Source organism: Anabrus simplex, chromosome 1, assembly GCF_040414725.1.
Source record: "Anabrus simplex isolate iqAnaSimp1 chromosome 1, ASM4041472v1, whole genome shotgun sequence".
Lineage (NCBI taxonomy): Eukaryota > Metazoa > Arthropoda > Insecta > Orthoptera > Tettigoniidae > Anabrus > Anabrus simplex.
In genome coordinates this window covers 1,013,892,616-1,013,911,610 of record NC_090265.1, presented here as the reverse complement: position 1 = coordinate 1,013,911,610, position 18,995 = coordinate 1,013,892,616, and the positions used below count along the sequence as shown (strand labels likewise).

Below are 18,995 nucleotides of genomic sequence, written 5' to 3'. Positions count from 1 at the left end.
TCAGAGAAGTATGAAAACAAAGGAGAAGGAGCACCTTGGTGGAATGAAAGAGTAAGAGCAGCAATCAGAGAAAGAAATCTCTTCCAGAAAGAAAGGGGTTGGGAGAAAAATAAACGGATCTTACCAGAGACGAGGCAAAGATCAGAAACCTCAAACAATTATACCAATACAAGAAACTGAACGTTAAAAGAACAGTTACAGAAGAAAAAAATCAAGGCATGGAATATATTCACTCAGAAATTAGAGGAAGACAGCAGAGGCAATAAGAAACTACTGTGTAGTGTTATCGGAGGTAAAAGGAAACCAATGAATACCATAAAGGTACTTGAAGTTGAAAATGGAAATCTGTTTAGGACAGAAAGTGACATGAGAGAAGTCCTGAAGAATCATTTCAACCACCTACTGAATAGACCAGTTCAAGAATAAAATACAGAACTGGAAATCCAAGCCTACAGTGAGGAACCTCCCATCACCTGGACAGAAACTGAGACAGCATTAAAATCTATGCCTAAAGGAAAATCTTCAGGCGCAGATGAAGAGGATGCAGGCATGATAAAGGCAGCAGGCATCCAGGGTATACAATGGCTGCACAGAGTACTAAATGCCATGTGGACAGACAACAAAATTCCTGCAGATTGGAGCAAGGGTGTTATAATTCCCCTGTTTAGGAAAGGCAGTAGACGGAAACCCACCAACTATAGAGGAATAACACTGCTGTCTCATGGGCTAAAAATTCTAGAGAAGATCATAGAAAGAAGATTGAGAACCATCATTGAACCACAGTTAGAGGAGGAGCAATATGGATTCAGAAGTAACAGATCAGCAATGTATCTAATTTTTAGCACCTGCATGCTGACGAAAAAGTATTGGGAGAAAGGCAAGAGCCTGGTCATTGTATTCCTGGATATAGAAAAGGCATATGATAGTGTTATAAGAGATAAGATCTGGGATTGACTAAGGAAAAGAAATGTGTCTGAAGGAATGGTAAGGAAAATTCAGATGTTGTACAAAGACTGTACTAGCTGTGTACAAATTGGAGAAGGTCGATCATTATGGTTTGAGACCAAGAGTCAAGTTCAGCAAGGAAGTGCACTGTCTCCACTACTCTTCATCACTGTTATGGACAATATAATGTAGAACACCAAGAAAAAGTTGGGTGAACTGAATGCAGTGGCCTTTGTTGGTGATATCATGATTTGGGGTGAAACAGAAGAGGAAGTACAGACCAGGCTCATCGTATGGTTCCAGGAGTATAATCTTACCATCAGCAAGACCAAGACAGTGGTGATGGCAGTCAACAGAGATGGGCATCCAGCAAGTGTAAAACTAGGAGACCACCAGCTTAAGTGTGTGCATAGTTTTCCTTACCAGTACCTTGGAAAGTGTAATCTCCAGTGATAATTTGGTGAGAAAGGAAATTTCAAACAGAGTGCAAAAGAGACCAGAATTCTACCAACAAATAAGAACACTTTTATGGGATGACATGATTCCAGAACCGGCCAAACTGATGATGTTTAACAGCTATTTCATACCGATATTGACCTATGGTATTGAAGCGTGCACCCTCAAAAAAAGAGATTCAACAAGACTGCAAACATCGGAGATGAAATTTCTTAGATCTACCATCCAGAAGACTAAGATGGACAGGTTAAGAAATGAGGAGGTGAGGAAAGAAGCCGGAATAAACACATCCCTATTTGACCGAATCGGCACATCCAGGCTGCTGTGGTAGGGCATGTGATGAGTATGGAGCTTACAAGAACGGCCAGAATAAATTTGGAAAGACAGCTGGAGGGGAAAAGACCTGCAGGAAGACCTAAAACCTGATGGATGGACATGATCAAGGTTGATCTAGTTACCAGAGGATGGACAGTGGACGATGTTCTCCATGACAGTTTGTATATGGATAGGAAGAAGTGGAAGAGGCTCATTAACAGTACCTGGGAAACAGGAACTGTACGATGATGATGATGATGATGATGATGATGATGATGATGATCAATGAGATGGCAAATTTACTTCAAAATGGTATGATCTGAAGTTTCCACAAAGCAGTGATTGGAAAATTACAAATGGGAATCTGATGTTAGCAGTAGTTAAATTCTTCTGTGTAGTTTATGTTCGCAAGATACAAGTAATAGAATCCAACATTAAACTGATAGTTCGTTTTACTGGTGGGGTAGACACTTGATTACACATCAAATATTATCCAAATGCATTAACCCTTTTGCTTTCATGCTCTCAGCTGATGGATGTGTGAAACCTGCATACATTTCTTTCAAAATTACATGGAAGGCACACCAATAAAGATATCAATATGAAAGTTTGTAAACTTACAGAGTATATTTAACTTATTATCACTGCATCTAAGTCATGTCCCTAAACCAGAAGGGATCAATTTAAAAAAATAACAAATTTGGAAACAAAGTTACAAATTTCAGATTTTGAAAGTTTTGAAGTAATTCTGAGAAATTGTGTTCTATGCACAAATTTGTGATTGATGTTAGTAGAAAGGTTATATTATCATTTACTAGCAACGTAAGTATCAAGATTGTATGTGCATTAGATCCAGGATAGAATAAATTGTGTAAAGTGATATAGGCCTATCACTGAAAAAAGTCGTCCTTTTCTTATAAAATACACATTTCTTACGGGTGGGATTATTATCATCATCGTCTATACTTTCTGATTCGGACAAAGAAACATCATCACTTGAATAATTGTCAAGATATTTGGTGATATCGTCGGCTAAATGAACTCTCTTCGCCATGTTGCTGCAGTAAATAACTAGGCCTAACCTAAATTAACTGAATCGTTTGTTGCAGAAACAGCACTTCTCCACTTTTTGACACTATATGAGTTATTACTACTGTCCTGATAAATGCACGAAGGGCTACCTTTTTGTGCAGAATAAACACTTCTACCATTTATCTCTGCCTGTCAGTCGCGAATGAAAGTTTCTGTTTTGTGCAGAAAGAACACTTATCCTGAAGAGGTGTTGTTTTTACTTCACTTGAGTCGCTAGGAAGAGGTGTGAAAAGAGATGCAAAAGTCGCGTTTCATATAAATCAATTTATGGAGTTTCAGTATGAGGCAAATCATGTCTTAGGAAAATACTGTATTGATGGACTGTGCATTCATACTTTCAAGTTGCTTATTTCTGCAACCCGTCTCCCTGTGTTACCAACTAGACTTGCTTATCCACAAGGCTGTGTTCCATTAAATGAAAAGAAATTAGCAGACATAAAGAAGTTGGAATCTTATATGCCTGAAGAACACCATGAGTTTTATAATGAACTGTTTGCATGGACAACATCAGCGCAATAGAAGTGAGAAGCATTGTTCAAAGATAAGAGGCTTACATGTTATTTGTATTATATTGTGTTGTTTTGTTTTATATATATTTTGAACTTTGGAAAGGGACATAAAAGGAGTATTCTTCTGTTCATTTTTCTGTACTACGTGGTATAACCATAATATACGCAAATAAGTAAGTCTTACAAATAACTATTAAATAATGGGTTTAAACACTGTATTTCCTCGGAACAAAATTTGTACTTTATTTAATAAAGTTCCTTTTGAAATTGAAATGACGTTAAAATCAATGTTACACTTCCTTATATTCTCATTAATGGTGTTTGTTGCAGAAACAGCACGTCTCCACCATTTTCAACAAAGTCTGTAAAGGGACTAATTCATACAAACAACCTATCTGTCATAGTCATTTCAACAGTAGAATAAGCATAATCAATATCGGAAGGATAGAAATGACATTACACACTACAGACAGTTTTTCCTGTTTTCTGAACAATTTGGTACGTTGGAGAAGTGTCGTTTTTGAAACAAACGGTTCAACTATATCAGACTAGGCTGTATCTAACACTTCGCTTACAACATGCACGTAATTACCTAAGAAAACTAAATAATGAACTAGCAAGTAAACTAAATATAATGCATATAATACTGCTTAATTTCACTATATTATCAGTATCACCAACAAAAACAGAGGGAAATGCTTGCATGTTGCCGCCAACCACGACGTAAACAAGACACTGAACTCCAGTGAGCACATGTTTTAAACTTTAAGAATATTGATAAATATGGATAGTCAGCAGTGCCCGCAGAGTATAACGTGAGTGAAAACTGTGCCCTTCTTATTCTGTGCAAAATGCTGCTATCCAGCATGTAAAACAACAAAGGCCGGTAATGATGGATCGTTACCATGTCAGTTTTCACTGGAACCGTGGGTACCATTAGATCGTTACCTTGAAAGCATGAGGGTTAAATTAATAAATTTTCTAAAAGGTACAGTATTCTTTATAAATAACTAAATCAATTACCAGTCACAATTTTTATTGAATCTTCTTCACAACACGTTTCGGAGTTTAGGCTCGATCATCAGTTGGATAAATTCAAGCAGACTGGTGTATATAAAATCACCAGTAAAGACTGTGAATATTTCTACATTGGAACAAACTGGAAGAGGATTTGACATTAGATTTCAAGAAAACCTGGCAGTATTTTAGCTACATAGGCACGAACAATAAAAATGAACTGGCATATGGCTTTTAGTGCCGTGAGTGTCCGAGGACATGTTCGGCTCGCCAGGTGCAGGTCTTTCGATTTGACGCCTGTAGGTGACGTGCGTGTCGTGATGAGGATGAAATGATGATGAAGGCAACACACACGCTCAGCCCCCATGCCAGCGAAATTAACCCATTATGGTTAAAATTCCCGACCCTGCCGGGAATCGAACGCGGGACCCCTGTAACCAAAGGCCAGCACGCTAACCATTTAGCCATGGAGCCGGACGGCACGAACAATGAGCAGTTGCTATACATCTGCATGACACAGGACATGAAGTATCAAATATTCAAAAAAATTTCACCATTTTATACACACATCCAAAAGGGATAAAATTGAATACTTTAGAAAATCTAGAAATTTATAGACATCAGTTACCGTATTTACGCGAATAATACCTGCACATTTTTTTAAAAAATTTCAGGCACGAATTTGGGGTGCGGGTTTTATTTGCGTCAATGTTCGCATTTTTTTTCAAAATCAGCCTTCCTAAAGTTAGGGTGCGGGGATTATTCGGTGGCGGGGATTATTCGCGTAAATATGGTAATATATCTTCAACACATGCTCAGTGATAAAATTGAAAATAAATATTTTAAATCAATATTAAACTTCAGCAGCTACTGTATATTTCATAGACGACATGCACACATAACTGACCCAACATAGATGTTATAAATTCATAATACAGATAGCTCCTATTCTTAAATGAAATAGGTTAATACTCTTTGGAAACAATTGTGTATCAGGCAGAGCAACAATTGAATATCATTTTGCCACCTGTCGATGGAGCCAAGACTGAAGCACATTGTGAAGAAGACTCAATAAAAATTCTTACTGGTAATGGATTTAATTATTTATAAAGAATGAATTTACAGTCACGGACAAGGCCTAAACAAAACATGCTTACAGTTAAGAGTACAGTATACAGTATTCTACTTTCTCCAGCAGTCAGGTAGAGTTTTCTAAACTTCAGTGGTCTTTTACTCTTGATTGCCTGACTTTCCACTAAAACGTTCGCCTCAGAAATTTAATCAAGCCTATCTGAATAATTCCATCATAGGGTAAATTTCTCTTGCTCCTGTAAGCTTCTGATGGCATCTTGACAAGTCTTCAGTTTGCTCTCTTCTTCTTCTTCTTCTTCTTCTTCTTCTTCTTCTTTTTCTTCTTCTTTTTCTTCTTCTTCTTCTTCTTCTTTTCTTCTTCTTCAGACACACTCTTGTCATCGTTTTTCAGTAGTAAGAACTACTGAGCCAGGGATCGTGAATTCCAAAGATGATTAGACAGCTTTTTTAGTAGCACAGTGAAGATGGATTGTCCTCAGTCAAAGAAAATATTCAGAGTTAATTCTCAAGTAGAATTTCTCCAGCAGTCAGGTAGAGTTTTCTAAACTTCAGTGGTCTCTATTACGCAGAAACTTGCCTTTAATGGAAAATTTTCTCAGTATGGTGAAATGGATGTAAAATGTAATGCAAACTGCCCTAGATTAAGCGGAAACTGTCAAACGTGAAAAAGGAAGCCAAAATATGCCCCTAAACAAAAACAAAAAAAATCCAATCCTCCTAGAGGACGTTCAGCAAGGAATGTACTCTACCATGTATAGTACTTGCTCTTGCATTGCAGATCATTTAGAATGTATAGGATGTTTGAAATATTGCTGAACATCCTCTAGGAGGATTGGAAATGTTTTTGTTTTGTTTAGGGGCATATTTTGGCTTCCTTTTTCACGTTTGACAGTTTCCGCTTAATCTAGGGCAGTTTGCATTACATTTTACATCCATTTCACCATACTGAGATAATTTTCCATTAAAGTTTCCGTGTAATAGAGACCACTGAAGTTTAGAAAACTCTACCTGACTGCTGGAGAAAGTAGAATACTGTATAAGCAACAAAGACATGCCAATTGGTGGACTTTCCTTTCAGGATATTGGGTTGTGTTCACATTGCGTATAGCCTATGTCAACATTGCAACTACTCTTCAGTATCCTTTATGAAGACAAAATAACATGAGCAGATGGGTACCTGTATTTTTACGAGGTGCTGGGTGGTAGTGCTGTTATCAGCTTGCTTCTCTCTCAGATTGGGGTTATCAGGACTTGTAATGATATGGTCCAGAGCAGCCATTCTGGTTTCATCTCATAATGAGCACAGGTTACCAAACTCTGCTAATCTAAAGACACTCTCTTTTCTTTCTGAATCAGCTGCCATGTTTCATTTGTTCAACAGCTTCTGAATAGAGATGAGCATGATACTAATGAATGGTAGCTAGAACTATGGTTTTCTCAAATATTTGTTGTGAGCAACGAACATGACTACTTGCTCTGCCTATGCAGATTTTTCTGGTTGAATTAGGTGACAATGTGATGATGATGTTTCTTCATCCTGATCACAATGCTGTGTTTTGTGGTTCTGATATAAACCTTCTTGCACTAACATGAAGTACAGACACAATTTCACTCTATAGATTGTCTCATCTCAAGAGTCTGTGGCTGAACCTAACTGCTGAAATATTGTTTGTGTGGTTGTCAAGGCAGGCTGTTGTGATGCTTAATCTTACCAATTTTATCAGCAATTGTATGGAAGGAATACCTTTCTCTTATGTTTCTCTTCTCAGAGTGTATAGGAGACTCAATAGCCCTTTTGATATTTGTTGTTATATCCTTAGACTTGTTATTCCAGAAAGATATGCTCAACTTTTCTCTGTATTCCTTACAGGCATGTCCAGAAATGTTCTCTCCTTACTACTTACTTCAGTGTATGTTGTGTATTTTACATCCAATAGGTTTTTTCTTTCTTTTTTCCCTTTTTTTGCTCTTGGTTTTATGTCACATCGACTCAGACAGATCTTACAGCAACAGTGGATGAGATTGGACATGGCTAGGACTCGAAAAGATGTGAATGTGGCTTTAATTAAGGTACAGCAACAGCATTTGCCTGGTGTTAAAAGGGGAACCATTTTCAAGGCTGGCAACAGTGCAGTTTGAACCCGCAAGCTAACAACTTCATGCTGCAAACTCACTACTTCCTATATATTCAGATGCCTCTGACCTACAAAATTACTTGAATTCCAGTTTCCTTTCCAATTTATTTTCCATACAAATCCTGCCACCTTAAAAATAACTTCACTTAAACACTGCTTTTTTAAAAGTTTCCCTTAATTCTCAGTATTGCTAATGTTTTAAACATGTTTTATGTTTGTAGATCAGTCTGAAAAATGTCCCAGTAAACGAAAATCTGGTAGTAAACAGGAGACTACATCACGGCGTTCCAAACACCCAGCATATTTTATTCCTGAACTTGCTCATGTAGTTGCACTGTGTGATGAAAGAATACCATTTGTCACCTTGGCGCAGGAGGTGAGCATTTATCTTTGCAAAGATATACTTCTTTATTGTTGTTACTATTGCTCATTCTTTAATTGTTTGTATTATCTTGTAGCTTACGAAGCGTGAGATTGCTCACCAAGGATTGCAGGTGGAGGCTAATGCTACTGCCCTGGTGCTGAAACTTGTTCAGCTCCCTCCACCTTCAGGGCCAACAATTGATCAGTCTGCTTGGCTCTCACTGCTTAAAAGACTTTTGTCTGTTGCTATTCGGGTCCAGGGTAAGACGTCTAAGAGCTGGATGGCAGAGTTCATATTTTATGGGAGTCCATTGGCCAGTGCTCATCCCAAAGAACAAGGTGAGTGAATTTTGAAATATATTTGGAAGCAAAAAATAGAAAGAGAATATCAGGGTATTCTTCAAAAAAAAAAATCTATCTTGTTAAACTTGCACAGGTACCAGAAAACATAGATAAAGTATTAAATCTATATAAAAATACCTCGCTTGTCATGTGCACCGAACGGGGGTACATCATTCGTATTGTGCCTTTTCCCTAACTGCCTCATATGCTCCGGCTAATAATCTAATAAAATATGTTGGATGGACAAATAAATATAATCATCTCCTAAAATTTCCAGGACGTCACGCAGATAGGAATGAAAATAATTACATCAACTTAGGTCTGCGACCAAATAATATTACAGTTATCTATGTTTGCAAAAATTGTTTGTACATTTCATCCCATCCGACATACGCATTCATTTGTCTGCATCGATACTGGCTTATTTCGGTGAATACCACATGAGAATCGTATTTTGTTGTCAAACCATATATTCATTCGCAGCACAATACCTTTCAGGGATACATATTTCAATTAACTTTCCTTTTTAACGTGGACTCAACTGAGAAATGCACAGCCTCTTCCCCAAGTCCGTCCGCAAAACCACTTCCGATTAATTGTAGCCAATAATAAAAATAGATCTTAGAATTTATCTATTGATTATTTATAAGTACTCCATCTAATATCTCTTCCGATAATGAAATGAATAAATAGCAAGAATTCCGGTTAAAATCCTTATCTCCTATTTTATTTGAAGTCCATTGTACTTGGAATGAAGTATGATTACATTTACATGTTCAGTTACATTCTTAGGAATTCCAATTCCAAATTGAAATACAATTGATATTTTCTTAAAATATTATAAAAATATCGTCGAAAATAACATTTAAATATCGTTTCAATATTTTTGAAATATCATTCATTCATTGAAATATTATTGAAATCTTGTTAAAATATCCCCTAAACATTGTCGATGTCGTTGAAATGGTTGACATATCTTTGAATATCATTATAATAACGTTGAATTATTCGTTAAAATTCATTGAAACGTCATTGTAATGACTAAAATACCTTGGAATATCCTTGAAATAGTGATGAAGTATTCTTTAAAATTCATTGAAACGTCATTGTAATGACTAAAATACCTTGGAATATCCTTGAAATAGTGATGAAATATTCTTTAAAATTCATTGAAACATCATTGTAATGACTAAAATACCTTGGAATATCCTTGAAATAGTGATGAAATATTCTTTAAAATTCATTGAAACGTCATTGTAATGACTAAAATACCTTGGGATATCCTTGAAATAGTGATGAAATATTCTTTAAAATTCATTGAAACGTCATTGTAATGACTAGAATACCTTAGGATATCCTTGAAATAGTGATGAAATATTCTTTAAAAACCATTGAAACGTCATGGTAATGACTAAAATACCTTGGGATATCCTTGAAATAGTGTTGAAATATCAAGAACATTATTTAAGTATCACTCAAATATCAATTAAACATTATTGAAGTATCATGTAAATTTCATTGAATATCCCTACGAAATTCATATGTATTATCTTTGCTTTCTTTGTTTTCTCAAGTCTTCATCGTGTAATAACGATAACAACATAAGTAAGTTCCATAAATAAGGTTCAAAAATTACCATTCAGCTATATACCGACTCAAATAAAACCGAAAATAAAATATTATTTATACTAGGTAAACTAATTTAGTCATATAGCTTCCTAAAAAAATATATATATATATAAGTAGGAATAGCCTACCATAACACACATGTGCAAACAAGCCAGTCAAACATCTAGGAATGCCATACTTCCCTTCATAAACAATCATCTTTCCGCGAAATTAAGACAAAAAATGGTATCGGAAATTTATCTGTTTACGGGCAGTGGTCATTTAAGTCATGAAGACGTTTCCTCCCTCCAAACATGCGCTTGACAGGAAATCAACTTGGGCAATGCTTATTATGTGAGATTCTTAAAAAAAAATGTTAATTTTCAATCGTAAATGCCTTGTTTTAGGATATAATTTTCGATGACCGTACACCACAAGTAACCTGTAAGTTCATTAACCTCTTACAATTGTATGCATGTGCCACATAACCCGATCTCGTATACCACTACTTAATTCACATGACGAAAACACCAACTATAACCTAACATTAGCGTTCTGTTGCTTAAATATTACCGACTGCTTAAATGTATTCGTATTTCACCAAATACGCATTCTATCTATAACAATTCCTCATTACTTATACACTTCCGTATATCCATTATTTTAGCCTATAATCTCTTAAAATCATCGATCATAACAACGATTCCCTATAACAAAATCATTCGTTGCTTTACATGTGGCGCAGTATACGTGTATTCCATTCACATAATCTCATCACACATCATGGGTTTGCAGTATTCCGTAACACAAAAGAACGTAGCAAAAGAACGCATGTGTTAATATTTCAGTTCTACTTACTTACTTTTGGTGTCAAGTCATCGTTAAATTGAGTTCTATTAATCTAGAAGACGGTCTAATACTGTTCTGCATTTCACTGGAGTTGAATTACACAATGAAAGGCATAAATCTTCAGAATCACATAAAATAAACAAGCATTCCTACTCATTGAGTGTAGATTTGAGATGTCAAAGACTACCTAACTCCATATTCTAAAGAAGTTATACGGATTCCTTTTTAATGATATTATTCATGGAACTTTTATCTTGAAGAATTAAGCATTAACCATACTACAATCATATATTAAAGTAATCATTTACTATCGTTTATCCAAATATAAGTAATTTAACTGCGAAAAATAAATGTATGAAACTTGACTTATCTTGCTTTCGCTATTCGACTGGGATGGTCTTCATTCTGGATCTCCTTTGGCTCCCGACTCGAGTTGCGGTTCACGTCATCGTTGGTTACTGGTGACTGGCCTCGGGTGTAGATGATGACGGCCGGCAAGGGCTCCCACCGGATTGTGACCCCATTCTTCTGGTTTACTCAGCCATAATATCTCCGTCGATTACATGTGATGGAAACATAATGAAGGATAGCATTAGATGCATTCTCCAGACAGGAAATAAATAATTTTGAATATATTTTATCTGTCTAGTAAAATACTCGTCCAGATGCAATATTTAGTGCAGTACTTTACGTATTTCTTGCTTGTCGCTAGCGTGAACAATAACCTGCCGATCTCTAATTTTTTTTTTTTTTTTTAAGATTTCAGCTATGAGTTCGTATTTGCAACTATTACGGGGCGATGTCTTCCTCTTTCCTTTCACTTCTTTCACGCCCGATGCTTTTAATTCGTATTGATGGTTTATATACCGCCGTAATTATACTACTAGCAGTTCTCTTCTCCGATTTCAACCTCTTCTTTTCTTGAATACCAATTCTAGCTTACAGTTTCGTTCCGATGATCAATACGATTTTTTTTAAAGTGTCGTCTTTTTTTTACTCGGGACAACAATCTGATTCTTTTACTCACGGCCATTTGGATTCCTTAGGTCCGATCGTTGCAATATTAACTCTTGGCCTACTTGACTGGTTATATCTGCATTTTCTCTCTAGAATATACTCTTTCATTATATAACCTCCGTCATTTTTATCGCGATGCATGGCAAGTATTAGGGATGTAACTCCCGCTCATTCCGCAAATCGGGCAATGAAATGGTACAGATGTCACAAATTTTCGCTATTACCGCTTAGTACGATCACATTCTTCCTAGCCCTGAAAATATTATTGGTCATCCCTTGTGGAAGGAACATGATTTCCAACTCTGGTAAGAGCCCTCGCCGCAGTTGCTTAGGAAAGAAGGAAGTTGCATGAGAACGGGAAAAGGCCTTGAATTCTTGAACTTCACAGGATAAATTGCACCTTCGGGGAGCAAGCCATTAGCCTCAGAAATGTTCGGTTTTGCTTGCTGGTTAGCAGTGAAACTGCAGAATAACACAATGATCCTGTTTGTGCTTATATTTTGCATTCCATTCAGAAGTTAGAAATGTATTTCGAGTTTAGGTGTTCAGTGATGGGTAGCGAATACTTGTCGCGCGATAGCCTACATCTGGAACATAATTGTGTGAAATTGACCCGCGTGGTGCATATTTGTTTTGTGATAGCGTAAGTATGAGTACGGAAAAGGCTGTGAAATTCCTTACTTATGAAGATAAAATTAAAGTCTGTCGGCAAGTCGACTGGCATCCACATCTTCAAGCGCACAGAATTTGCATAAATGTTGAAACTCGCACCTTCCAGTTTCGACTTGATCACTCAAATTGGTCTTGGCCGGTCAAAGTTTTGTTCAATTCAAAATGGCGGCCAAAGTAATTCTGTTGCAGTCTCTTATGGCCGTGTATAACCTCCAATTCATTGTCTAAGTGTGTGACCAGAAAAATAATGTTGAATAACCAACTGGTCCGAAATAAAAGGCTTCTACTAACATTTGTTTTAGGAAGAGTGTGATCTGCAATAATACTTCGATATTTTCATGGGACCTGCTCAAATGTTTTCATATTTGTTGTTTGGTGTTCTTAAAAAATAGTTTTTGTATTTGTTCTCTCGTGTTTTTCACACCTTTTAATACTCTCTCTTCATAGAGTTTTCACTATACCCGCGGATATACGACATATTATCCCATTATACGTATATACAAAACACCATCAATAATGCTTTTCTAATCCTATCAAGGATCAGTAATGACATCCACGAAGTTGCTGTAAAAGTTGGAGACGTAACAGTTGTAAATATCTACAAACCCCCGGCAGTTCAGTGGCCAGCCAAAGTCCTTCACCCATATCCTCATCCAGGTGTTTACCTGAGAGACTTTAACAGCCATTATGAACAATGGAAGTATAATTCTAATGACTTCTGTTGTAAAGCTTTAGTACCATCTCATTTTTGATGGCAAGGAGAAAGGTACGTTTAGATCAGCTGCCTTGAAGCAAGAATACAACCCAGATGTCTGCTTTGTAACTTCAGATATCAATCAGTTACCGCTAGCATCTGCACGAAGAGTTCTGTCTGACTTCCCACACAGTTAGCATCGTCCAGTGATATTAGAAGTTGGCATGAAAGTCTGTGAACTCTATACCTCGTCCATGTTAGAACTTCCAAAAACGCAAACTGGTCTGGTTTCTCTGAAAACCTTGATAAAGTCTTAGGTTCGGTTCCACCTTTGTGAGAGATTTGTGGGTGCAGTGTTGAGTACAGCAAGAAAGTTTATACCCAAAGGATACCGGAAAGAATACATTCCTGGATGGTCTGAAGAAAGCGAGAAATTATATGAAGATTTCCTTTCAACTGGAGATCAGGAAATAGCAGATGAACTGCTGCAAAGCCTGGATTCAGCTCATCGGCAGAAATGGGTAGAAACGGTTGAAAATCTCGACTTCAAACGCTCCAGTAGGAAGGCATGGTCCCTATTACATAAATTAGGCAATGGAAACCAAAAAACATGTAAAACCACACTCATAAAACCTATTAGAGTTGCCTCACATATTGTCTCGACATCTAGGTCCCCCATTGACCGCTGTCACAACAGGAAAATGAAATGTGAACTGAAAGTTTTGAAAGCAGGATTTCCAAAGGATAGTGCTTACTCTTGCCCATTCATTGCAGAAGACATATCAAATGCGTTGCACGATGTAAAGCCTAATAAAGCCCCAGGATTTGATGGCATACACCCAGAATTTCTTCTGCACTGTGGTAAATATGCTAGAATATGGCTAGCTCAATTCTTTTCCAGTATTCTACAAATAGGCTGCATCCCTAGACTTATGAAGTGGACAAAGATCTTCGCCATCTTAAAACCAGGCAAGCCTTGCGACAGACCTCAGAGCTACCAACCAATTGCTCTTTTGAGCATGATGTACAAATTACTGGAGAGACTGCTGTATAATAGAATAAATACAGAGATACTCAAAGTGGTCCCGCTAGAACAGGCAGGATTTCGACCGAACCACAGCTGTACTGATCAGGTACTTTCACTGTCAACTTACAATGAAGCTGGTTTCCAGAAACAATATAAGACCTCTGCTGTTTTTATAGACCTGTCTGTGGCATATGATACAGTCTGGAGACAAGGTATAATCTATAAACTGCTCAGTGTGATACCCTGTAGAAGAGTCGCCCAACTTCTGAGTAATATGCTCACTGAAAGACCATTCCAGGTTATCATAAGTAATATTATCAGCCAGCAAAAGATCCTTAATAATGGTATGCCCCAGGGTTCTGTACTAGCTCCAATATTGTTCAGCTTGTATAGCAGACATGCCTCAAACACAATCCAGGAAGTTTGGATATGCTGATGATTGGGTGATAGAAACTCAATACAACTCCATAGATATCACTGAAAGAATATTAACTGAGGATCTAGCTGTCCTGGAACAGTTCTTTCGTAAATGGCAACTTCAATCAAACCCTAACAAAACGGAAACTGCATGCTTCCACCTAAGCAATAGGTTAGCTAATAGAGAGCTGAACATCCAAAATATCTTGGGATAACCCTAGACAGAACATGATCCTTCAGACAGCACCTAACAAAGACTGCAGCTAAATTAAGAACCAGAAATAACATCCTTCAAAAGCTATGTAGTACCACCTAGGGCTCCACAGCATCTTCATTACAATAATCTGCCCATGGTCTATTATATTCTGCTGCGGAATATGGCTGCCCTGTCTGGATAAACAGTTGTCACGCGGCGCGAGTTGATGCCCAACTAAATCAGACAATGCTCATTATAATTGGCATAATCAGGTCCACACCAACACTTCAGCTACCTGCTCTGAGCCACATTCTTCCTCCCGATTCGAGAAGAAAATGTGCACTTACAAGGGAATACAAGAAAATAATCAACAATCAACAGCTACCAATCCATGAGGGCATACCTGGCGTTGGAATCAACAGCCTTCTGTCAAGACACCCACCACTCAGAAGATCCAGTACATTGGCGGAACACTGTTTCAACTGTGAGCAAGCCTGGATGGAAGAATGGTGTAACAGCACTCCCCCAATGCTACAAAGTTTTCTGTGTGTAAGAAAGAAACCATGGGAACTTGATTTACCACTTAGGACATGGTCAACAATAAACAGAATACGGACCAACCGCGCCAGATGCAACGATCTACTCTACTAATGGGACAAGGTTCCTTCTCCAGAATGTAGGTATGGCTTTGCAAAGCAGATGGTTTGGCATATTGTTGCAGATTGTTCTTTAAGTGCGTATACAGGTGATCTCAGCAATTTTTTTAATACCAAGCCTGAGGCGATAGACTACATAAAAAATATGAATGTACTATTGTAAAGTATTTGTATTGTATATTACTGTAATTTAGATTTTAAGTGATGTAATGCCACACGCTTAATATATATAATCCCATTATGTCGGAAAAAATCGTATCTAGTGTTTTCATATCCCTGATGGATAATTTTTATTTGTATATTCTCGGTTAATACATTATTTTTTCTTGTCCCCTGCAGAAACGTCTTAATGAGCTCAATAGCTGCAGTCGCTTAAGTATGGCCATTATCCAGTATTTGAGAGATAATGGGTTCGAACCCCCACTGTCAGCAGCCCTGAAGATGGTTTTCCGTGGTTTTCCATTTTCACACCAGGCAGATGCTGGGGCTGTACCTTAATTAAGGCCACGGCCACTTCCTTCCCACTCCTAGCCTCTCCCTGTCCCATCGTCGCCATAAGTTATAAGGAAAAACAAGGCACAAGGCCAAACACGCAAAAGGAAAAAAAAAAAAGGATAAGAACAATGTTCGCTTCTTCACTCACTGTGTTCTTTGTAGATACCCTCTCATCATCAACCATGGTTCTTCTTGGTCCTTCTCGGCCCCTGATTATCTAGTTTTTGCTTCCCAACTTCATTAGTGTGATTGGCATCCATGCTCATTGAAGGAAGCCATACTTGAGAGAAAAGGTGCAAGCCAAATGGACACAGAGAAAAGATTTATTAAGTTGGTGGAAGACAAGGACCACAGGTACAAAAATAGAAAGAGAACCACTGAGTGAGTGGCTGCACAGTTTTGGTCAAGTAGCTGTTAGCTTGCATTTGGGAGATAGTGAGTTTGAACCCCACTGCTGGCAGCCCAGAGGATGGTTTTCCATGGTTTCTCATTTTCACACCAGACAGATACTGGGGTATACCTTAATCAAGGCCACGGACACTTGCTTCTTACTCCTAGCCCTTTGTTTTTCCATGATTGCAATAAGACCTATCTGTGTCAGTGTGATGTAAAGCAAACTGAGGGGGGAATTTAAACTCAACAAGTTATACAAGAACTGTATACTAGCTGTACCCACCTGTCTTGACAGGTTCTTCAGAATGAAGGTGCAGTTACACTAAGCCAAATATTCCAAAAACAAATGTTAATGATTATTTGCCTATTGCTGAGACTTTAGGCAACATGATTATCACCTATTATTCTTTGCATTTCACTGTTGGCAACAGTGCAACATAAGATATTGATACATACAAAGGATACAAAACTTTTTCATTGCTGACATATTGAATTTTTAGGGGCTTACTAGTGAGGTCAGTTCTCTATTTATTTTACTCAGAGACACGTCATTTAATCTGATGCTTCTTTGTGCGCCACATTTATTATTCTGTCACTGTTACTGTGAGCACAAAGGAAGAGTGCTTTACTGCTGCTAACCCAGAATCATGCAACATACTGTTGGACTGTGAGAAGCAGCTCGACCTGAAGTTAAGTCCTGTAACTTTCAGAGCCCATCTCTGTGATTTGTTGATAGTCATCACAAATCACAGACTTACGGGGAACAGCAAATGCTTTAACTGGAATGGACAGTTTGTAGAAATCTGTGTAATTCTTGATTTGAACACGCACTCTCCTTTGCCACGGCCAGTGAGTATAACTACTTTGATCATATGCCTGTGCAATACTGTCAGGTGCAGCATAGTGCCATTGAAGAGTTTCAGAGAGGAAAGGTTTGTGAGAATCATGATGGGTGCTCCTAATTACAGAGTTATAATATGTGCTAGCAGTCCAGGGGCTGTGACAGAATTGAAGAATTCAGCAGGATGGTGCATGATGTCATCCTCATTGAAAACTCAGTTCACCGCTATTCGGTTTGTAATGGATTCCCTTCCCGTCCGAATAATTATATTCCCCTTTCTCCACAATTGGTTTGGCAATTTCTCAGTTCTAACTGAATGGTAAGGTGAATTGGGTTCAAGATGAGAGAGAATGTAACAAAATTCTTTGAATATGACTCCATTTCCTCATGATACATCTTTCATGAAGTAAGATTTGAAACATGGTAACTCTTCTTCCATGAAACCTTTATCATTGCCTAAAGGATTATTTAATATTCACATACTTGAATATTTTGTGTGATTAAAAGACTGAACAAACGTGAATGCAAATTGAGGTTGTTTGGTCAGATCGGAAGCGACAACACTTGTTTTATAAGCCTAATTAGCATGTCAACTCAGGTAAAGATATTATGCATGATAATAAGATAGGATAAATAGTGAATGAAAATTTAAGTTTTGTAGTATAAGCAGTGATCACAACACAGATCATAAAGCGATGACAATATTTGTAGGCCTAGTTATTTATATGTCATAATCCTGACTCGCATGGAAATATTTTGTACGATATTATGATTGAGCAAACTGTGAATGAAAGTTGAGGTTTTGAAGTATAAGCCTTTGAAGAGTTGCACTTAAACACCAAAACAGAGACTGTCTACCAATTTTATTAATAATGCTGTATTACTAAATACAGTATTAACAAGAAAATATTTCATAAAGACCTGGAAACTTGCCCTCAATCTTGGAATCAAACCGGTTACCATTAGAGCTGGAACACGGAAGATCGAGATCAGGAGCCTGGCCTTCACAGATAACATCATGGTCCTAACCAACAACTTTGAGGATGCCGCAGTTACTGTTCAGTCCTTACATGAGACAGCGATGAAGACAGGACTACAAATATCATATGAAAAGATCAAGGACTTTGAGATTAAGCTCCCTGGGAAAGACCCTTTGATGACCGTCTATGGAAAGATTGGAAAAGTCAATCAGTTCCGGTATCTTGGTGAATGGGTCCACCCCAATGGTAGAAACGGAACCTCCATCTCAGATAGATGTGCCGAACTCAACACAGCATACCAGCTGTCGCTAAACCATTACAACAAGAAATGCATTTCGAAGAACGCCAAAATTTGCCATTACAAGACTGTTGTCAGACCCCAGTTAAAGCACCATGGATAACGTGGAAAAAGCCGCAAGGCATATCCTCCAGAGAATTCATAGGCCAAGAGTGCTCCTGGATGGAACGTACTGACTGAAAGTGAACTCTGAACTGTACCAACAGTTGGAAACAGCTAACACTAGCACGCGACATAGGCGGCTGAAGTTTTACGGGCACCTCTGAGAATGGACAACGGCAGGGTTACGAAGATGATCTTCTCACATCAGAAGTTACAAGACTGGAAGCATATGGCTCAAAGAAGTAAAAAAAAAAGACAGCTTCCGCTGGGATTTCTGATACTGATGTCTCAGACCTCCCCGAATTTTTTAAAATGGTTAACTCTTGGTCTCCTCTACCAAAGACTGTTAAATCTTGCAAACCTTTCACAGGTAAGAAAGGAAAAACTAATAGCAGGGCTCAAGAGATATTGGGAACAAAAGCAAGCATCCAAACTAGTCATAAGCGCTCCCTACTGGGCTTAAGTCACTAATAATTAACAAGAA

At 37.7% G+C, this 18,995-nt stretch overlaps 1 protein-coding gene across 1 annotated transcript in view; it reads left to right on the top strand.

The window, feature by feature from the left end:
• The window catches only part of MED14 (mediator complex subunit 14), a 286,657-nt gene that overhangs the window by 157,963 nt on the left and 109,699 nt on the right, over nt 1–18,995 (top strand). Inside the window, exons 14-15 of the mRNA XM_068225329.1 lie at nt 7,783–7,937; nt 8,020–8,263. Coding sequence (XP_068081430.1) covers nt 7,783–7,937; nt 8,020–8,263 — 399 coding nt within the window. The remainder of the gene's footprint in view (nt 1–7,782; nt 7,938–8,019; nt 8,264–18,995) is intronic.